The sequence below is a fragment of the Cryptomeria japonica genome, chromosome 11, assembly GCF_030272615.1.
Source record: "Cryptomeria japonica chromosome 11, Sugi_1.0, whole genome shotgun sequence".
Classification (NCBI taxonomy): Eukaryota; Viridiplantae; Streptophyta; class Pinopsida; order Cupressales; family Cupressaceae; genus Cryptomeria; species Cryptomeria japonica.
Window position 1 is genome coordinate 692,051,009 of NC_081415.1, and position 23,552 is coordinate 692,074,560.

The 23,552-nt window shown below is 38.2% G+C and overlaps 1 protein-coding gene across 4 annotated transcripts in view; it reads left to right on the forward strand.

The window, feature by feature from the left end:
• The window catches only part of LOC131038108 (E3 ubiquitin-protein ligase SDIR1), a 107,904-nt gene extending 93,081 nt beyond the window's left edge, over window positions 1-14,823 (forward strand). For all 4 annotated transcript variants that reach the window (XM_057970424.2, XM_057970421.2, XM_057970422.2 and 1 more), the window contains one exon: window positions 14,308-14,823. In XM_057970424.2, the coding sequence (XP_057826407.1) occupies window positions 14,308-14,424 (117 nt within the window). In that variant the 3' untranslated portion in view covers window positions 14,425-14,823. The remainder of the gene's footprint in view (window positions 1-14,307) is intronic.
• Window positions 14,824-23,552: the final 8,729 nt, after the last annotated feature.

The window sequence follows — 23,552 nt, forward strand, 5'->3', positions numbered from 1 at the left end:
GATCCCTTGGAATGAGAAGTATTCTCACTCACACTTGCTTCTCCTTCTTCTGTTCTTGTTTCCAGGGTGAATGTCATGGCTACATTCTGTTCTTTCAATTTTTGATGTTGTACGTCCACCCATCTGTGAGTGCAGTTCAACATAGGAGCCATTAATGCTCTTAGGTCTGAAACCTCTGGCTCATTCCAATCTATCTTCACTTCTTTATCTTCCTTTTCATATGACGATTGGAGATATCTACCATTGTCCTGAGCTTGATCGGCTACTCTGTAAACTTTACATTTCCTGATGAGATCCAAGGGCAAAATCTAGAATGCATTTTTCTTTTCATCTCTCTATCATCCTGAATATTCATCCAGAAGTCATCTACTTGAAACTCATGCTTGTACTTCCTCCCAACTGTCTCTTCCATGTGACCATGAGGGTCGAAATTCTCCCTTGAGGCAAAAGATGTGAACGAATATAGAGATAACTCCTTCTCTGCATCCTCCGCAGCTTGAGAATTAGGACACACTTCAATTGGATTCCCTAGTAGAATGGGTACAGGGATTCCATTTCCATGCTTATGTCTTGATGCTCTAGCATAAGCTGCCAACTGTCTAGTCACCTCAAGTAATATTATCCTGTCTGTTGGATACCTTGGCAACATATAGGGAGGTGAAGGACATCCATGGACTCTAATATAGGTGAATTTTGGAAACTGAATGAACCACGAACCATTCTTCTTCACGAGTTCTTGTGCCTCGGTAGACAACCGGTAATGAATCCCTCCTTGCAATGTCCTGGTGATGTACATCGTGAAGGTGTCATTGATTAGCTTGTAGTCATTCCTTGGCGGATGATGCAGTTGAACATAAGAATCACATGCTCTTATCTCTCCGAGTCCTCTCCCAACAACTCCTCTGTGTGGTAGCCCTGCATACTCAAAACTTCTGACTAAGGAATATATAACATATGAACTCATGTGGAAAGTCTTGGTAGGGGTTAACCTCCTCAATTGCACGTCTAGGTTGTTGCTAATGATTCTAGCCCAATTGAGCATTCCTTTTCCTTGGACAATCACTTGTATGAAGAAGAACATCCACTTGTCGAAGAAGAAGGCTTGAGAGGCACCAGTAACCCGATTGAGCATGGTTATCAAGTCCTTGAATTCCTCTTGGAAATCAATTCTGTGCGGCAAATTGGGAATCTTGTTGAAGCGAGGTCTACTCTTGAGTAACCAATTCTTGTTGATGAAGTTCAGACAGGAATCAGGATCATCTTCGTAGATAGACCTAGCTCCTTCCAAACTTCTGTAGATCATGTCTCTCGGCTGCGGGAGATGAAAAGCTTCACTTATAGCTTCCTCTGAAAGATAGGCTAAGATAGTTCCATCCTTGGCTACAATCGTCCTCGAATGTGAATCATAGTGCTGGGCGCATTCAATCATCAACTCGTGACATTTGACTGCAGGAGGAAATCCTACAGCTTTGATGATGCCACTCTCAATTATCCTCTTCGCAACAGGTGACGACTTGTCGATGTAGGGCGCTTCTCGAAACTTCTTCACATTGAAGCTTCCTAGATTGGTGTCTCCGATATTGCTCCACTTGGACACGATCTTGGTCTCCAAATCATCGTTCTTCTGATCCTCCTTGATGAGAGCCTGCTGGGTAGTGGATCCATTGGCCTTGGGGGTCGTCATTTGACACCTACACAAAACACTTAAGTTAGGTTTGAGCATGATATCCTAAGGTAGGAGATTTGAGACCTTTCAAGCAAATAAATAGATTACAATTTGAAAATAATGTGATAAACCTTTAGAATTATGAATTTTCAAATTGATATTACTTATGAATTAAATCAAATCTTCAACATGCTTTCAAAAATCTGATTGTACATACCTTCTCTTTGATTTTTAGCTATTAACCTTGAAAAAAAAGATAAAGGAAAATGGAGATTTGCTGGATGACAGGTCTTTGATCTGAATTTCAGGTCCTCCCCTTTGATGACTTAACCTTCAATCAGCTTCCAGCCAACCTTCAATCAGCCTTCAAGCAAGAAATTCGCCTTCAACCAGCTCTCAACCAGCTCTTCAATCAAGAAATTCGCCCAACTCTGCTGGAATTCGCACCTTTAGTTCTGCTCTTCAATCAAGAAATTCGCCCAAGTCTGCTGGAATTCGCACCTTTAGTTCTGCTCTTCCAAATTCGCATAGGAGAAAATGAATGAGTGATTTAGAAAATTCAAAACACACCTTTCCTTTATAGGGCGCTCCCACCATTTTACCACTAGGCCGACTTGATAAATGTGTGAATAAAATAAAACAAAACCTTTTACAAGCTGGCCAACTTGGTAATAAAGCAAAAATGAAATGTTTTGAGCGCCAAAGTGTGGATTTTTTGATTTTAAGTTAATTGCAAAGCCTAAAAGTCGATTTTGTCAATTTTAACAATTGCTTAATCAAGGCATATTTGCTTTATTAATCAAGCATAAGGTTTAGTGAGTGATTTGAAATAGAAAAAAGTGCCTCGAAGAGATTCGCATGTGGATTATTAAAAAGACAAGGTAAATCTTGAAGATGTTTTTCATAGTCACTAGAATGTCCATGATATGAGAGAGGTTTAGATCACTCCAAGGAGGCTTGTTTGACTACCTCAATTAGTTATATTTACTCCATTAATCAACATCTTCACAACCTTGATTTATCACTACTTCATGCTCTTGTCATCATGCCTTTGCCTAGCCCAAACAAGGTGAAGAATAGGCTTTTCCAAGGATTTCGCCCTGGACCCTTCGGAAGGGTCAGGATTGATTTCCTCCTTTAGGTCTCAATTGCCTCATTCTTTCATTCCGAATTTCTCCTGAAGGTGAGCATATGCTAGTTTTAGCTCAACATAGCCTAGGGATTCAATTTTTTAGCTTCCACCATGGGTAAATTAGGTGATTATGAGAATTTCGCTCTGGACCCTTTGGAAGGGTCAGGAACGAAATTCACCTTTTAGGTCAAAATTCATCCTTCTTTCATTCACCATCTCTTCTAAGGCAATCTCTAAGCCCAATCCATTTGGATCACTGACTTGGCTCAACACAATTTTGGAGGAAAAATGTCAATTTATGAATTTCGCTCTGGACCCTTTGGAAGTGTCAGGAGCGAAATTCAAGTCTTAGGCTTAATTCTTCATCTCCTTCACTTCAACTCATCTTGCAAGGCTTAAATAACGTCATTCCAATCTCAACCACACCCTAGGAATCAAAATCTTGACTTTGACACAAGGAGGAAATAGTGGATTTGAAGAATTTCGCTCTGGACCCTTTGGAAGGGTCAGGAGCGAAATTCATCTTTTGCTTGTTTATCCTGACTCAACTCCATTCCTTTCACCTTGTTTCCTCTAGACTCCCTCTTTTGAATCCATTTCTCAACTTGGCAACATTTGCTTGATCCTCAAAAGCCTTGAAAAGGAAAATTCGCTCAAAAACCTAGCCAAGGACAGGACCTATCCAGAATTTCGCTCTAGACCCTTTAGAAGGGTCAGGAGCGAAATTCATGTGTTTAGCTCAAAATTCACATTCTTGATGGTCAAAAATCTTTCCAAGGCAATCCAAAGAGCTTTTCTCACCATGGTCTAGGCTAGTCTTCACACAAATTTTGGAGAAAAAGATGGTTTTAGGGTTTTTTGCTTTGGACCCTTTGGAAGGGTCAGGAGCGAAAATCTTGTTTTAGGCTTATTCCTCCATCTTTCAACCTCAATCATCCTCAAAAGGGCAAGGGCACCTCTCCTCACACTCATCCAAGCTATAACAACCCAAAGTTTGACTTGACCTGCAGGGTCAATAGATGATTTTTAGAAATTTTGCTCTTTTGGTATTTCAAACGACGCCCTAGTTATATCGCGGATCTATTAGATAAAACTCGTAAAGAATTAGAAGACCCAGTATATTGTGATGTGTGACTTGATCACAAACTCCAATTATATAGATCCATAGGAACTGTCATCCTATTCAATCTAATTGGGATGCCCTAAACTTTGACATGCCCCTCGGGAAGAGTAGTATGAAGCTCAGAATTAAAACCATCTTAAAAAGATGTTGATAAAGAGGAATCAATCTAGGGTTAATATCTTGGACCCTTTGGAAGGGTCAAGAGCGAAAATCCTGGTTTTGCACAATTCCTTCAAATTCAATGATTTCTTAGCAACTTAAAGTCATCCTTAGGGACCTCTCTCATCTCAATTCACCTTGATCCACACTTGCCTTTGGCATAAAATTTGGAATTTCGCTTTGGACCCTTTGGAAGGGTCAGGAGCGAAAATCATGTTTTAGGCTTGATTGTTGATTTTTTCAACTCCAATCTTCTTTGGGAGGCAAACATAGACTACTCTCTTTGCATCTCCACCAAGGTCCTGACTTTGGCTATAAGGGGAAAATGAGTGTTTTCAAGAATTTCACTCTGGACCCTTTGGAAGGGTCAGGAGCGAAATTCAACTTTTAGGCTAAAATCCATCATCTTTCCCAACTCTAATCACTCCCTAAGGCTAGAACATTTCAAAACACCTCCAAACATGCTTTAGAAACTAGGAAATTGGTTTGGACAATGAAGAAATTGAGGTGTATAAGGATTTTCGCTTTGGACCCTTTGGAAGGGTCAGGAGCAAAAATCTTACTCTTGGCTAATTTCTCACCCTCTTTCATCTCATTCTCCTTCAAACTTGATCAATTCAACTTCCTCCTATCGCAATCAAGACAATCCATCATCCAATTGGCCTCAGGCAAGGTCAAACTAGGTCTTTAAGGTCAAAGGAAGGCTAAATGGAGGATTTCGCTCTGGACCCTTTGGAAGGGTCAGGAGCGAAATTCTCCTCCCAGGTTGATTTTCGCAATTTCAAAGTCTCAACCTCCTCTATAAGGCAAACGTGCATCAAAACCTTATCAACTATGCCTCAAAAGTTAACAATCTTGGTCATATCTTTGAGCAAAGTGGAGGAAAAGTGGATTTCGCTTTGGACCCTTTGGATGGGTTAGGAGCGAAATCCATGTCTTGGGTCATAATCTTCCTCCTTTAATGCTTTCAATCACTTTTTAGGCAAGAAAATATCAAAACCTTCACCACATGTCTAAGGAACAAGACTTTTAGTGCAAACCAGGAGAAAAAAGGTGTCTTCTTGGAATTTCGCTGTAGACCCTTTGGAAGGGTCAGGAGCGAAATTCATGTTTTGGGTTGATTTCACACCTCTTTCCTACTCAACTCACTTCAGACTTGATCAAATTCACCTCTCCCTAGCACCATCATGTCTACTTGCCATCCACTTGACTCCAAAATCTTCATTTTCAATGCCTTAGACCAAAATTGAGGGTCAAATGAGGATTTCGCTCTGGAACCTTTGGAAGGGTCAGGAACGAATTTTCTCCTCCAGGCTTATTTCCATCATTTTGTTGCTTCAAACCTTCTTCCTAAGGCAAATATACATTCCAATCATTGACACCATGCAGTAGAAGTTTCAAAATTGGTCCAGACAAGGGGCAGAGCAGAGGAATATGAATTTTGCCCTGGATCCTTTGGAAGGGTCAGGAGCTAATTTCATGGTTTAGACTCATTTTATACCTCAAACCTCCTTGTCTTGGATATAACTTTTCAATACTTCTTCAATCATCGTCAAGTGAATTTGCTCATCAATTCCTAAAATCGCCTCCTGAATCTCCCCTTGGCCATTGACTTTGCTTAATCGGCTCTGACCTGGAGGAAAACAAGACTCTGACAAGAAAACCAACATTCCAGACCTGCCCTGACCTGAGACCTATCATCTCTTTCACCCAATCTATCCATCCTCATTCTCCTGAAAGGTAAAACCTCCTCTACGACAACCCTAGGGTTCAAGGCAGACAATATCTGACTTACCAAGTCCAGACTTTACTCAGCTTTGAAAGAAACCCCAAGACGAGCTCTTAGAGAGAAACCCTAATCTACCCAGCCCAGGCGACCATTCACTCACTCAAAACACCTAGCAAGTAGAGAAAAACTAAGGGAAAGCAAAAACCCAAGAAAAAGAGGGGGTCCCCATTCTAATGGGGCGATGTGTGAAATGGTCACAAGAAATTGTTGAAGAGTATTGCTTGATTTCTAAGTTTGAACCTAAAGATGTTAGTGAAGCATGCAAAGATGAAAATTGGGTTAAAGCAATGGAAAAAGAATTGAACCAGATTAAAAAGAATAATACATGGGTTCTTGTTCCCAGACCTAAGGATACAAATGTAATTGGAACTAAATGGATGTTTTGGAATAAATTGAATGAAAAAGGTGAAGTTGTTAGGAATGAAGCAAGACTTGTTTGTAAGGGTTACTCTCAAATGGAAGGAATTGATTTTGAGGAGATTTTTGCTTCGGTAGTTAGAATTGAAGTTGTTAGATTATTTCTTGCTTATGTTGCTTACAAAGATTTCAAAGTGTATTAGATGGATGGCAAGTCAGTCTTTCTTAATGTTGAGCTGAAAGAAGTTTATATTGAGCAACCAGATGGCTTTCAGTTGACAAATTAGAAAGATATGTTTTGTAGATTGAAGAAAGCATTGTATGGATTGAAGCAAGCCCCAAGAGCTTGGTATGCTAGATTGGATAAGTATTTGATGAAGCTTGAATTCGATAAAGGTACTATTGATAGTAATTTGTACTTCAAGATTGATAATGATAACATCTTAATTGTTGAAGTTTTTGTTGATGATATTATTTTTGGTGGAAATGATGGTTTGTGCAAGAAGTTTGCTGATGATATGCAGAATGAGTTTGAAATGTCTAGGATTTGTGAGATGACATTCTTTTTGGGATTGCAAATTACTCAGTTGGATAAAAGTATTTTTATATCTTAGTCTAAGTATGTAAAGGGATTGCTGAAGAAGTTTGGTTTGGATGATGCAAAGCCTATTGGTACACCTATGGTAACTGGATGCAAGTTGACAAAGGATGATGAATCTCCGAAAGCAAATTAGACTAGATATAGATCTATGATTGGTGGATTGTTATACTTGACTCAAACTAGACTAGATATTATGAATGTTGTTTGTCTTGTTGCTAGATTTCAAGCTGATCCTAAGGAATCTCATGTTGTTGTTGTTAAAAGAATTTTCAGATATTTGAAAAGGACAATTGATTTTGGCTTGTGGTATCTTAAAGTTGATGACTTTACTTTGAGTGCTTTTACTGATGTTGATTGGGCAGGTGATGTTGATGACAGAAAGAGTACTAGTGGTGGTGCATTTTTCTTGGGCAAGAGATTGGTTTCATGTATGAGTAAGAAGCAGAATGCTATTTCCTTATCTACTGCAGAAGCTGAATACATTGCTGCTGCTAGCAATTGTATTCAGGTGGTAGGGATGAAGCAGACGTTGAAGGATATCAGAGTTGTTTTTGATGAGCCTACTGCTATATACTGTGATAATTCAAGTGCTATCAACATTTCTAAGAATCCTATGTTGCATTCAAAGTCTAAGCATATATCAATCAAGTTTTATTTCTTGAGAGAGAAGGTGAATGAGAAGGAAGTCAGATTGGACTATGTATCTACAAAGGAACAAATTGCAGATATCTTCACGAAGTCTTTGCCTAAGGATACTTTCGAGTATTTCAGAGAGAAGCTAGGGGTGCTTGCCCCTCCTAATGAGAGCTAAGATGCATTGAGTTGCATTAGTCCGATGGACTTCACAGAGATATCTTGTGATCTGGATTGATGAGTGGTGGCTACTACTCAGGGGGAGCAGTCAGTATGTGGTTCAGTTGTTCAGATTTGTGAGTTTGTCAAAGAGGGAGAGATTATCTGGTAAGAGGGAGAGAATCATGATTTGCATATGTGCCCTTTGCATTGATGTCAAAGGGGGAGAAGAGCATGTGAAAAACTGCCATATCATGTGGAAGATCTCAGGGAGAGATTGTTGAGATTTATGGGGAGATTGTTGGTGGTTGATTTCTTTCTTTGCATTGATTGTTTTTCACATTAATATGTTGCCATCAATGCCAAAGGGGGAGATTGTTGGATATTGCTGAGAAGTTTGATGGAATGATGTGTTGTTATTGATGTCAACATATTTTTGTGTTCCATTGTTGCAGTTGGATTGGATGAGTTTGTTTGGTCAGTGTGTTGTAGATGAGTTATTGCGGATTAAAGGGTTTTGAGATAAGCATCTCTAGTTGATTCAGCTAGAGTTTCAGTGGTCTGCATGGTGATTTGATCGAGTTATGAGATCCGGTATTGTGGTTGGTATTCAGTTGTTTGTGTTGATCAGTATTCTGGATTTAGCTCTGCATTGCTCCAGAATTGCAATATCTTGGTTTGTGGATTTGGCAGAGTGTTTGGGACGTTCATATGTGTCCTCAATTCAGATGGTTCATGATTTGGAGATCCGCAAGTGAATCTTTTAGTTTGACAGTCAGTTTAGTTGGTGTTCTTGAGGTTCGGTATAATGATAATGGAGATTCTAGTAAGTGGTGATGTTGCGATTGTTGCTGTTGTAATTCATGATTCTTGTGTATATTTCTAGATCGGGCCCTATCTATGTTGATGGTCCACATTGATCGTTGTGCGCGTTATTAATGATTTCTCCGATATGTTCGTGTTATGCGGTGTTCTTGGCCGACCAAATGATTGTAGCATCTTGTGGATGTTCCTGGTGTTATTCTTGGAGGTGTTTTGTTGTTGAGGTGGTGATTTGGGTCCAGATTATGTCTTAGCGAACATTGTTTTGGTTCGCATGTATTGATGTAGCATGTGTGGTTATATTCTTTGTAATGTGTGATGAGTGTTGAGCCGACCTTGAAATATAGGTTGATGATTTGTATAAATATATATAATAATCATGTGAGAGATGTATCTGTGTGTGTGAATAATGTTTTGATCTTTCGGTAGCAGAGAAGAAGTGCAAGGAAGTGTGAAAAAGTGTGAAAGAGCAAAGTTTGTGTTGTGCTTAATCGGAACTGTAACCAGGCATGAGGAGATGCTATTTTATCAATTCATGATCTTCTTGATGTAATCTGAATGTTTCTGTAAGGCAGTGAGCTTTCCTAGGGTTGTAGCCTTTTGTTGTTTTTGAACAGTGAGCTCTAGGCAGTGTGCATGAATGCATGTGCATTCCCCATTGTAATATTTCATTTACTCCTAACAGGGTATTATCTCATTGTGGGTAGGATCCCATCGTGGTTTTTCCCTTAATCGGGTTTTCCACGTCAAAAATCTTGGTGTTATGTGTGTTATTGATGTGGTGTTGATTTATGCTTTCATTGTTTATTATCAGATCTGAAGTTGTGTTTGAATTAAGTAAAGTTTGTGAGCAAACTGATCCCCCCCACCTCCTCTTAGTTTGCTACATTGTTGCCAAGAGTCACATTTATTGCTGGCGGGATTTTGACCAAGTGGCGGTTGAGTCAATGCATGGCGAGATATGGACCATTTATTGCATATGGCTGATTTTGGAAATGGTGGAGCATTATGGGTGATTTATTGCATGATGGAGCATTTATTACACGGGGGAATTTGAAAGAAGTGGTGCATTTAATGCACAATGGACGCCATTTTTGACAGGAATTTAATTAATTGATAATGGGCATAATGGGTCATTAATGTTTATTCCCACCTTATTGCATCATGTGTGTGGAATCTTTGGGGTCAAACCCTAATTAGTGTTTGCATGTAATCAAGGCTGGAGGCCTATATAAAGGGGTGACCCCTTCATTTGTAAAGCTAGTCGAAAACAAAGTAGTGCTACAAGCCACCTCCGTGTTGTAGGTCATGGAATATGTTCTTGCATCAGCTTTATATTATTTCTCTAACCACTCATTATGTAAATGTTAGGGTATACACTCCAATTCAAATAAGTGTAATAGTCTATTATTTGGGGATTATTGTTGTGTATGAATGCAGTTAAGAGTAGTATCTCAACTGTTGGTTAATGAGTGAACTTGGAGTCTCTTAGAAAGACTCTTGTTATTCTGTTTTATATAAATAGATGTATCTAAGTAAGTAGTATTTGTGTATCTCTCCTTTCTTTGTATTACCACAGTCTCATTATTTATCATGGTATCAGAGCCTAATGTTTGTTATATTGTGTGGGAAGAATTAGGGTAACTAGAAGATCTGAAATAACCCAAGTTGAGTTTCAATGTGATTGTGCACCTTGTGTTTGCTGATAAAAATTGATGCAGCTAGAGGAAAGAAAACCCTGACTGCTGCAGCTCATCACAGAACTTGCTTCAGTTTAAGAAATGATAGGTAATTCTTTAGATTAGAATTCTTTCAGAAATTTGTGATGAGGGAAGGCTGCTGGTTTCAAATGGATTTTAGACTTGTAGTTGTGCTGTAGGACACCTAAAGGCTGCGACAGGCTTAATTCAAATTGCAACACTTCAGTTTCTTGTGTAAGTGGATTGATTAAAAAAATGTGATGGGAGCTGTGTAGTATGTTACAAGATGGTCACATGTGCTGTTTTGCAGTATTTTACCTTTGTGATAGGATGTGACAGAACCTGCCACAGCTGTTAGTGCAAAGAATTATTTGGCAAGCTGGATGATGAGATTATCATTGCTTTATGCAATATAATTTATGGCAATATGGATCTGCCTTGTTAGCGGCCAGTTTGTTAATTGTTTAGGTAAAATAGATCCTTTGCCTTTCTTTCTTTGGCAGCATTGGGCTGATTTATCTCAGATGCCTTTTATTACTTTAAGCAATTTAGAAATTGGCAATAATTTGTGGCAAAGGTTTTACACTTCTTATTTGATGAGGGTTGAGCTTTTTATTCCTTCTTTATGGGCAGCTTTGGAACCTTAATATTCTCTATTTTATTTTGGCAAAAAACTAATGTAGTATTCACATGGTAAATTTCTTGTTGTTGGTTATTTTTGATAACAAATTGGGAGCATGGTAACATTCTGACTTCATCTCGGTTGATCCATTCATTTTTTGAAGGGCACTGTGTTGTTTCTCTTCTGGCTGGTGATGGTATCTGAATTTTTCCTACATGCCATGGGTTGCCATCTCCCATGTAGACCATTCCTTTGCTGTTAAAATTTATGTTGTTCCTTCAAGACAATTCCTTTGACCACGTGGCTGCTTTTTCTAATTTTCCTTATTGTTTCTTTCATTGGGAGATTTGGTTTCAACATTGGGCAGCATTACTTTATTTCTATCTTTTCCTGGGTAGATTCATTTGATTTCTGAAGGTGGTTACAACTGCTGACCGTGGTTGTTTTCTTTTGCTAGCTGGTGATAGGATCTACAACATCTATTTAGCCAGGGTAGCAGTTATTTATTTCCTACGTAACCCGGGGATGCGTCCCGGGGCTAAAATCCCCCGTCCCTGTACTGGGGACGTTTCGGGGATGGCTAGGGGATGGCTAGGGGACATCCCCCTGCCGTCCCCAAAATTGCAAAATTCGTGGGAAACGTCCTGGAAACTTGGGGACGGCAGTGATTCTCAAAGGGGACGTCTGTAAAACTAGATTTTCACTAATATGATGGGTAAACATGTCTAATTCGCTTACAAAAGCACTTAGAAATAATGAGCAGTAGCCTGGTAATAAATTTCACAAACACTTAGAACTTGGTAGTGTGTAAAAAAGTGGTTGCAGGTCTGCAATAGTGGACTTTTCACAATTATGAAAGGCAAACAGGTCTGAATCATAGCCAAAAGCATTCAGAAATATGAACAAAAGCTTGGTACAGAATTTCTCTCACACCCAAAACTTTTAGTGCATAAAAAAGCGGTTTTAGGTCATAATAGAAATGGAAGAGTATCAAAACATCCTCCAACCAGAAAAAAACAATGAACTACATGCAAAAAAAGTGTTGGCATATTTATATTGACAACGTATTTTCAATTATGAATGCATATTGAGTATCGACAATGAATTTTTGAACACAAATGTGGTATCTTAAGGTTCTATAATGTAATGTAATATTGACATTGATAGATTAGGTTGTCTTCATTAGACTCCTTGGCTTAGATTGTATCATAAGGTGTATTATTTTTCAGATTTTTTAGTTTTCTTAATCTTCTGAAAAAGAGGAATCCCATTAGAAAAAAATAAAGGTTGCAATTTGCATACTTGTATGGTAAAATTTATCTTGGTGTGGTTGATGGGACAAAAATAACACCTACGAAGCATAGTAAACTCATTGAGTGGAAGAACAAAGTTGATAAAACTAAGAATCATTGGACTAGCCATTTCTGATTTAGAAGTGCACCTCATTGACCTAGATAAATGATCTTTTGAAGTTTGGGAGGAATTAAGTTATTTGTAATGCCCCCACTTTGAAATACAATTTAATGATAAATGATAATAATAAAATTAAAATTAAAATATAAAAGAATATAATTAAATTTTAATTAAGTTAATGAATTGTCAAAGATATGAAATGAAAAGTTGTGACTCTCTCAAACATGAGATATAAAAGGGAGAAGAGAACCTCATTTGAGGGGATAATTTGGGGAATAAGAAGTGCAGATCTGAATGTGAAACGTTGTGTTACTTTCAAACGGCAGAAATAATGAAGAGTTGCACCATTTCAAAGGGTGCTAATGTTGGAAAGGGTGTGTCTTTTTCCAAAGGGGCATACATGATGAAGAGATGTGATCTCTCCCTCACATTGGAGGATATAAAAAGGTGAAAGCCTCATTTGAGGAGGACATCCAAGGGAGATAAAATTTGAAGAGTAACTTATTATTCTCAAAGGGCAGCAATGAAGAGTGATGACTCATTTCTTATGAAGAGGTGTGACTTCCCACAAATGAAGATATAAAGAAGAGATTAATTCAATTGAGAAGGGGGAATTAGAGGAATCATCCATAAGATCAAAGAAGACAAGAAAGTCAATGGATCAATATTCAATATCAGAATTAATAAGGGTGAAAATTAGCAGACTTTGATATTTCCAAGGGCAAGATTCAGAGCAATGCCAAAAGGAGACATTACATTATTTGGCTAATACCAAAGTATTGTTAAAGTTGCAGTTTTTCAGATTTAAAATGGAAAGCAAAAACAAATATGTCCAGGCTAATGAAATGGCTCAGATCATCTATAAAACAATTTGCAGAGGTTGGTGTAAATGTAGATGAAGATATAAAGGCTATATTATTGGACAGCTTGCCTTCAAATTATAATTAATTTACTTTCACATTAAGCCAAATGTCTTCTTTCAGTATATGATGTGATATCATCATTGTTGGCTGAAGAGAAATTGGTTGAGCACTTGTGAAGTAGAACAATATTAAGAAATAACGTTCATTGCAAGAAACAAAATAGGCAGAAGACTAGAAAATATAAAGGTACTAAGAAAAAAATTCGAGTGTTTCTATTGCAAGAAACTCGGCAATACTACATGGAAATGCAAACTTAGAGCCAATAACTTTTTTCAACAGAAGGTTAAAGATAATGGCAAGAGAAATGTAGAATGAGGTAACAATTAAAGATTCTAACACCAACTATGAAATGGAGTTTGGTGTCAGTGGATCAGAAACTAAGTTTCTTATAAGTTGTTGAATCTCAATGGCAAGAAAGAATTTGAGAGGGTTTAAGTCTGTGTGGATTGCTGTCTAATAATTTGGGTGTTCCTGAATTCGGGAGTTTTGGAAGATGGAATTCAGGAACTTGGGAGTTCAGCAAGGTGGAACTTTGGATTTATACTTTAAGGAGGGTGATGAGACAACTTTTTGGAGTACCTCCTTAGTTCCGCATCTGTGAAGAAGAGAAGATTCTTAAAAGAAATTTTCATTCTATGTTTTCTTTGTCAATCAACTTGGGAGTTCAGCAAGGTGGAACTTTGGATTTATACTTTAAGGAGGTTGATGAGACAACTTTTTGGAGTACCTCCATAGTTCCGCATCTGTTTAGAAGAGAAGATTCTTAAAAGAAATTTTCATTCTATGTTTTCTTTGTCAATCATGTTTTAAATCATTAGTATTGTAACATGAAGAGGTGTTAAGAGTATACAATCCAACACAAATATGTAATAGTCTATTATTTAGGGATTTTTGTTGTGTGGGAAGACAACTAATGTATATGTGTCCCGAAGAGTATCTTAGCCATAGGTTAACGAGTTAAAAATAGGGAAGTCTGTTGCTGTGGAAAAATTGAGTCATTTAGAAAGACTGTTTAATATAAATTGACATATATGAATAAAGAAGTGTAGTATTTGACATTTGTGTGTATCTCTCCTTTGTTTTCTGTAATCTCTCATTTTTGCATCTATGAACTGTCTTAGGACACATTCAGACATTTGACTTCAATATCTATTGATACTCAGCATTTTTCACTAAATGAATCGATTTTGTTTCAATACTATTTGCAGTTCCATGCCTCATGCATTGATCCATGGCTACGACAGCAGGCAACTTGCCCAGTCTGTAAGTTCAGGGTTGGATCGCAGGATTCCTCAGACACAAGCAATGGTTCATATATGGCTTAATTTTTTCTACTAATACTTATTGGATGGGTATATGATTATACTACACTCCTGCAAATCAGTTTGTCTTTAGTGCAGGGTGAATTAAGAAGGCTAAAAAAAGATAATTCTATAGGCTTCAGCTTGTCAAATTTAGCTGGGGATCTGTAAGCCTCTAATGAAATGTTCGAGATCTCATTCCTTGACAGTTGTTCATAGAGCAGGCTTTTGTATAAAAAGTTGAATTTATATTTTCAGACCAACACTGAGAGTTGTATTTATATTTGCATAAACGAACACTGATTACTTATCTAGCTTGTTCTTTTGTTGTACCGTACTGTGTGCAACATGAATGTATATTTTGTATTCTACCAGCTTATTCAATCATGTATTTGCCAGCACCTAAGCAACATTTCTCTTTTACATCGGTCATTTTTTTCAAAAACAATTCTGCATCAACCTCGGTCAATATTATATTTCTTACTAAACCTCATTAGCAAGAACCCCTTAAGAATAAATAATTGGAGACTCTGATGCTATTTAATTCATCATTATTGGTCTTGGAATATGTATGGATATACAAATATTTAGGTCTCAATAATTACTGATGGTCGCCATTGTTTAACACGGAATCACTATTCTTATCCTTTCCTTAGCATAAGAGTGTAAAATCTTCATCTTCCTCATGGTTGCCAATTTTTAATGAATCTAATATTTGTAGTATAAAAGATAAAAAACACAGGGTTTTCTGGGTCACAGCGTAGGAGGAAGCCAATTTGGCATACGAAGATCGTCCTTGTGTAAAGCCAACTAGGGATTTTTTTCCATAGACCTCATATATGCTGTTAAGATTTTCTACCCCTGGGTCTGGATCTTGCAACTAAGCTTGAAGCGGACACTAAGCTATTTATCTGCCAATGAAATAAGAGTGCCTGCAAGCTATTCATTTAAACATCCACTCCATCTTAGAAGAAATCTATTAGACTGAAGAAGATCTTCTTTAAATACTGAAATACTTCGTTTATAATTTTGCTTAGATCATGTTTACTGTTAATTTTAATTTTTTTTTTTTAAGACTATTGATGTTGTGGAAGCCGAAGCATACAGCCAGAAAAATTAAATATTGTAGTACAAATTAGTGGTGAATGAATAAATTAGAAGATAAATAATATAATATAATAACAAATAATACATAGATTACGTGGTAAAACTTTGACAATATGTCAAAGAAACATCCATGAGGCAAGGTATCTGAATTCTTTTTGCTTAGGGAAATAATTACAACCTTCACACAATTACTGCTATTATTATTTCTTTGCTTAAAAGACAACAAAGATATATAAAATATCTTCAAAATAACAACCACTATCAAATCTAGAAAAAAATAGTTTTTCCTTTAATAGAAACTAGGAATTATTTTCCTTAAAAGAAAAATCATCATGTAAGGTAAAAATAGTATTTCATAAGATAAAATTTGTTTTTTCTTTAATTGTTGTCATTATCCAACTGTCTCCACAATGTCTCTCCCGCACCCCAACGGCTCTCCCGCCTCTTGCATTTCAAATGTGCTTGCTACTGCGTAGACCGGCAAAGGCTCTTCGCTCCCCTCTGCGCTGGGTCATGCTTCTGCTCGGGTTGGGGTTGCGGCTGTTGCTCCATGCTCCTCTTCAGAATTGGTGCCTCCGTCTGCTGTTGGGTGGGTCACTGGTGGTTCCCACAACGATGGTGAGTTTCCCCCACTCGTGGCTGCTACTTTTGGTGCTAGTGTCGTGGCGGATCTGTCTGCTACATTGGGTGATTTTGCTGTTGCAGAAGGTCTTCCTACAACTTTGGGTACTAATGTTGGGGGTTTGGATGCCAAGATCCCTGTTGGTGGTTTTGTCCCTCCCAAACCTAGTGTCTCTGATCCAGTTCTGGATTTGGATAACTTGGCGACTGTTGTTGGGGCTAGTGACAACCTTCTTGCGGGTGAGACTGCTATGCCCAGACCCTTTGCTGGGATGTGTAGCTTTGCTCGTGTGGCTAAATCTGCTGCCCAGCCTTCTAGGGGGGTTCGTCCTCTTCCTTGTGCCAAGACCTCTCCTGTTGTGGTTTGTGGCCGTGAGGTCATGGAGAATGTTGACTTCTATCAATGCAACGCTCTGGTTTGCAAATTTATTGGGTTTTGGCCTTCCCTCTCGAACCTTCATCGCTGGGTGAGTGATTCTTGGAAGCCCCATATTTCTTATGGCATTGAGCTTTTCCCTTGTGCTAAGGGGTTTTTTGTTGCTTCCTTTTCCTCTACTCATGATCGTGATTTGATTTTGGGTAAGCTCTGGTCTTGGGAGGATCACTCTCTCTCCTTTAAGCCCTGGACTCCTTCCTTCAACCCCCTTACAGAATCTCTCTCTGTTCGTCCGGTTTGGGTCGCCTCCCCAATCTCCCCCTCCATTTCTAGAAACCTTGTTTTGAGGCCATCGGTAACTCCATTGGCAGCTTCTTGAAGGTTGATGATGCCACGTTCTCCATGGGTCACTCTACCTTTGCTCGCCTATTAATTGATGTTGACTTATCACTGGCCCTCCCTAGGAATGTGGTTCTTATGGTTGGGGACAGGCCTTGGACTCAACCGCTAGATTATGAGGGCCTCCCGTTTCGCTGTCGAAGGTGTTTCTCAACGGGTCACCTTGCTTTTGACTGTTCTCTCTCTCGCCGCAAAGGTGCTGCTACTTGGTGGAAAGATGCAATGGAGGACCACTTGATGATTAATGCTTCAGATTCTGTTTCGGTTGATTCATCCCATGATGAGGTGCCCCTTACATCTGATGAAGCCCTGGTTGATGTTACTGTTGGTGCGGCCCCTTCCGCCCCCTTGGATCCTCCTCCTGTTGCTCTTGCTTCTCACTCACTCTGCTCCTGGCGTTCCTTCTCTTGTTGCTGCTCCGCTGCAACAGCTTGTTGCTGCTCTGCTGCAACAGCCTGTTGCCGCTCTGCAACAGTAGTCTGGCAGTGACCTGCAGGGTTTTTCCCGCCTGTTTCTTCTGCGAAAGTTCTTACTGATAGTATTGCCTGGACGGTGGTTTGTCGTAGGTGGAAAGGAAATTCTAACCACCTTTCCCAAGCCCTCCTTTCTCAAGAGTCGGGGTTTTCTCCCCCCTCTTGATTTGGTTTGGGTGTTGATGGTTTAACAGGTTGGTTTAGCCGGTCCGACTTTGTCCTTTTGGGGTTTGCACCCCTGCTTGGTCTTTTTTGATAGCCTTTGGCTTTGTAATGGGTCAACGCCCTTCTTAACGTTGCGTTGTTTCAAAAACAATTAGCAATAGTTAACACTAATCGTTGAGGGATTGAGGTCTCTTTGTATTGGGTCAGTGCCCTTGTTAATGCTGCTTTTTTTTTTTATCAAAAACAATTTATCTAATACCAACCCATGTCCATCCATCACCTTTTCTACAAGCCAAGAGAAGTCAAACTCCACATCAGCTTCTCTAATAATAATGGTTTGTAAACATGTCTATACAATTTTGTGTATGAACTTTCTTGAGACTTAATTCCACCTCATTCAATAACCTATCTTACAAAATGGTATTTAATTTCAATATGCTTGGTCCTATTGTGATAAGATGGGTTTTTAGTCAAATGAATAACATTGATTATCACAAAATACAATCACTTTGTTTTGCACTTTTCCAAACTTACTTGGTAGACACTTTAACCAAATTGCTTATTTACATGCATGTGAGACAATCATATACTCTACCTTAGTAGATGATAAAACAATTGTTTCTCAAAGCTTTGACATCCAACAAATAGGTCCTTTTACAAGAATGAATGTGTATCTTGAAGTAGATATCCTTTTGTCTAACTCACCCCTCAAAATCTAAATCAGCATAATCATTGCAACCATTATAAGTGATTAAATAGTCTCATGCCTCTAAAACACTGAACCACCCATTTCACTATTGTTGAATGCTCTTTACCTATATTTTCCACGTATCTATTGACAACACTAATTCCATGTGAAATATTTGTTCGTGTACATACCATCACATACGTTGAATTTCCTATTGCATTAGTATATGGTACGCGAGACATAATCCTTTCTATATTACGAAGATAGAGACTTGAAAAAGCTTAAAATGAGAAGCTAAAAGGATACTTACTGGTTTCACGTTCTTCATATCAAATTTTATGAGGCTTTCCTCCACATATTTTTGTTGTGATAACCAAAGCTTACCATGTCCCCTCTCTTTGTGTATTTCTATGCCCCAATTTCTTTTGTTTCTCTCAAATCCTTCACATCAAATGCCCTAGCCAACTAAGCCTTTAACTTGCTAATGGCAGGCATGCTTTTATTGCTTGCTACAAGCATATCGTGAATATATAACACCAAGATAATGAATAAACCATTTTTCAAAAAATTTAAATAAACACAATGGTCATGCTCACTTTGAAGTTTTGGTGCACTATGAAGGAATCAAACTTCCCCACCCAAGTGACCTCAAATTCGTCTTGAAAGTGTTTGATGAGGTATGTCTTTTGACCCACCTCTAGCTATCATTTTTCTCCTTTCAGATTTCGAAGAAGCTTGCAAATGGTTTGAAAATTGTACCCTTGTGGGTTACTTTGTGGGAAGGGTCGCCCTTGAAAATGTGCTTCATGATTGGGTGGCCAAATCTTGGACCTCGCATGGGATTCAACTAATTGTCATGCAAAATCTTTCTAGAGGTTTTTTTTCTTTTTCATTTTGTTGAAGCCAATCATGCCCAGGTTGTTCTTTGGGGTTCGTGGATTGTCCATTCTTCCTTGCTCGTTTTCAAACCTTGGACTAATGATTTTTTTGTCATGAGAAAAGAGTCGTTGTGTCTTGGTTTGGTTTGAGTTCCTCATCTTACCTATGCCTTTCTAGCAGCGTTTGTCCCAGATAGCAACCTTAGTGGGTATTGTTGTTTGTGTTGAGCTCGAGAAATTTTACTCAACTTTCCCTAATTGTCAGGTTTGTGTCAAGGTTGACCTCTCAAAAAACCTGAAGGAAAGTGTGGATATTCAAATTGGGGAGTCTTGCTATTCATATAGAATCCAATACATCAATCTTCCAAACACTTGTTATCAATGCTAAGCATCCTACCACAATATTATGGATTGTCTGGTAGTTGTTCAACATCCTAAACTTGCCTCATAGACCTTTACAAGCTCACCATCCCCTTATAAGGATGAGGTTGGTTGGTTCTACACTAATAAATTGCAAAATTAAGAATGCTAGTGCTCCTAAACCCCCTCACAAAACTTATGGGCAAGGAGTCTCAAGCTCTAAGGTTCAAAGTTTATTGTCCCTCGAGGGTCATAGAAGACAGTTTCTTCTAGCTAGCTTTGTGTAGTTGCTTCCCAAGACCTGGTAGGTCATGCTTGTCATAAAATATTCATATTTAATTCAAGTGAGCAAGCAATCAAAAATTTTAAAGGCAATGAAGGAGAGGTTAAGTACTTAGATTTAAAGCATTCAAGATGGCATCCATGATCAAGACATTGTGATGACATCCTACATGACATTATTAGCTTTTGAATGAAGACTTCAATATAAGATTCATCAAGGTATAACATTTTATTTTGACATTTCAATTTAGATCTAGCCTCTATCCTCTAAAAGCACATTTTACACTTCCATTACATTTCAATTTCAATCTCAATTATAGGTTTAATTCCAAACATGAGGTTTGATCTATGTAAACCCCTATCAACAACACAATTTCTCTTCTTCTATGTGCAAGGGACAAATTCAGAAGCCACAACTATGAAATTAGGCAGGGTAGATAGAGACAACCAGATCCAACTTTTACAAGAGCGAAAAGTGGTGGACAAGGTTGCTCCACACACCTATGTTCAATCATTTTTTGTCGAATCTTTAGGAGATCATTCTAGATTTCATTATGATCCCAAAAAGAGATTTGTTGTCTACATCCAACATTATGAGGACAAGGTTGTCTAGAGCATCGTTGTCTCGCACTTTCAAGCTCAGATTTCAAGCACATGTTCCTCTTAGTTCCCTGATTCGATATCTGTGTTTATGGTTGCATATTAAATCTGAAACTACTTGTTTGTGTTAACATATGTCAAATTTGCACCTTTAGCCCTAGATCTAGCATTCAATTTACAACTTTCCATAGCTCATTTTTAACTCAAACAAAGGAGACCCAAATCTCTCTTATGCTCAATCCTTTTCAATCAGATTTGTGATTGAGCCAAGTAGATTCAAGCTCTCCTTCAATGTAATATTTTGGAAATAGACCTAGTTCCTTGTTTACATGCATAAACTTGTAAACACCCATTTTCCCACATTACAAGAGGCTATAAAGGTTGCAAGCTTTATAGGCTAAAAGGGAGTACTAAATTACTTGAAGTAAATGAAACTACATGTTTATGGCATTAGAAAATAGGTCATGTGAGCAAAAAGGGCTAAATGTACTCATAAATCATAAGTTACTTCCTTATTAAAAATCTTTGAATTTTAATTTTGAATCATTGGAGTTTTGAAGAGCAGTTATGCCCGAACTGATGCCCATGATGGAAACTGGAGTCAGGAGGGACACAAGGAACAACACAATGGAGCATTCCCCAATAGTCTAGAAGCTCCTAGAGGTGAGAAACCTTAAGCACAACTTTGCTAGTTTCCATTTGAATTTGTAAGGCACATTATACCATACCATAGCTTTATAATATAAAGAGAAGCATTTATCAACAAAGGTGCTATTGAGTAAAGTTTTATTTTTGTCTTTCTATATGCTAAAGAAAATCTCCAACTTTATAGTGTGCCATATAAGATTGAGCTTGTGAGGAAGGCAAAGCCAATCTCCAAGTAAATACATGTGCCATAAAAAGAAATCAAGTCTAAATACCTTGAAGAAGTCGTGGACCCAATTCCTAGCTTCCTGAGCTCATGGACATAACTAGTAGAGGTTCTTCAAAGATTCAATTTGGCCACAATAGGGACAATTGGGAGGAGGAATGCCCATAAGTCATACAGGTCCTCGTAGGGAGGACCTTGCTACAAAAGGCGCCAAGAAAAGTGAGTCAATTTTGGCTAAATAATAGCGTTCTAGACTCCTTGAATTCTGTTTTTCCCTAACCCATCACAGTATTGCAATCACCAATGATAATTGAGCTTATCCACCATATGCATGTGAGGTGAAAATCGAGGGTAACCCTTTGTTGGTCTATAACTCAGAAAATGAGTGTTTGGATATCATTTCCAATCTTTCCACCAAGGTTCTACATAATGCACTCCCAACTTGTGTAAGGACAAATGGAGAATTGAATGAAGAATAAACCAATGGATATCCTGATCTTGAACAGAGTTGGAAGTTCACCTTAAAGTCTGACCAAGAAAGGAAATTCTTGGTGGTGGGATGCTTAAGATCTAACAAGTTTTTGATGCATTTTTTAAAGAAATGTAGGGCCTTGGTACAAGGCGAGAGAGGTAAAGGCCTCCCTTGAGTGCTAAATAACTAGGACCACCAAATGGAGTATTGATTGATGGACAACCCATTGTGAAAATCATTTTCATTGCAAAGAAGTTAAGGCTTGAGAGCCTCCTGGGCTTTCCAAATATTTTTTATAACAAAAGTACCTTAGATTTGGACCAATTCTTTCATGGTGAGTAGAGTGCCAATGTTAAGGTTGAACATCAACAAGGGAAGCCAAAGAAAAGGAAATGGCTAAACAAGATTCTGCAAGCTTCATTTCTAGTGAGATCCTTGATTATCTATTTATCACATAAAGCCGCACCTTATTAGCAAATAGAAATTAAGCCCAAACAACTAGAATCGTGCAGTAAGAAATAAAATTCCCAAGCCATATGGTATTAACAATGATGGCCTGCCTAGAGAAAATTTGAGGAGTTTTTCCACCTTTGATTAGGAGGCCTTAGAAGGAATCGAACATGTGGAATAATAAACATATGTGGCCTTTAGAATTTTGGAACAAACCTCAAACTTATTATTTAGAGAGAGGAGCTTGGTGATCCAGTATCGAAGTTTTTTTTCAATCCTAGCTAGCACAACAAGATTGGCATGAAAAGTAAAGGAAAAGCCTAAAACCCTAAAAAATTCTACATGGCCTATCCATTTCTACTGGAATGTGGCCAAACAGGTTGGTTTGGGAAGGAAAGATTGTTTGTAACAAAGAGTACAGTGACATTGAGTGCTAGACCTATACACTTGGCATAAAATATTTTAACACTTGAGAGAATGATAGGTGAATAGATCATTAATTAATTGTTGGTCCATGTGAGGCAAATAAATACCCTTAACACAAGAATACAAAATAAGCTTGTGCAAGTAAATAGACAAAATCTTCTGTAGCTAAGACATAGAAAGTCAAAGAAAGCAAACATCCTTGTTTGATGGATCAAAAAAGCCAATAAAACAATTGTTTCTTGAAGCGTAGAATGCCAATGATCCTAAACACCCTCACAAAACTTATTGGCAAAGAATCAACTATTCAATGCTAGAGGGTAGATTGTTCAATGACATCATTAGAGGCATATACATTAATTAGTCCAAAATAATGATTACAAACATGGAAAAGGGCCCAACCACTATGTAAGTGGGGTCAGATCCATGATCAACCAAAAATTGATGTCACATGGGTGATAGGAAGGTGACGACTTTGCCTTAATTAGCTTCATGGTTTTGAGTAGAGAGCAAAACTAGTAGGCCAAATGACACAACACACAACTAAGTGTAAAAAACTAGACACATTGACCTCCTGAAGGCAAAGGACGTCTAAATATTAAAAATGAGCCTATGAACAAAATATTTATGGGGGAGGTTCAAGAGACCCCTCACATTCCAGGAAATACTTTTCTTTGAAAATCAAGGGGTGTTTCTATCCAACTCATCAAGGGAAAAATAAATATTATGAACCAAAGTGTCTTGAGTAGCATAGTTGCCAATTTTGTTGACATATTTTATGTCCTCCAACTACCCTGACAAGCTATGAGATCTCCTTCAACCCTTTGTAGTTGGTTAGATGTTGGGTCCAAAATTATGTCTCTTTAAGCAAGAAAGGGCATCGAGGATGTCCTTGTCTAGCATATCAAGGTTGGATTCTAGAACACTAAGCCAAATGAACACGAGGATTGAGATTTGAAGCTAGTGCGAATAGAATCAAACATGGTC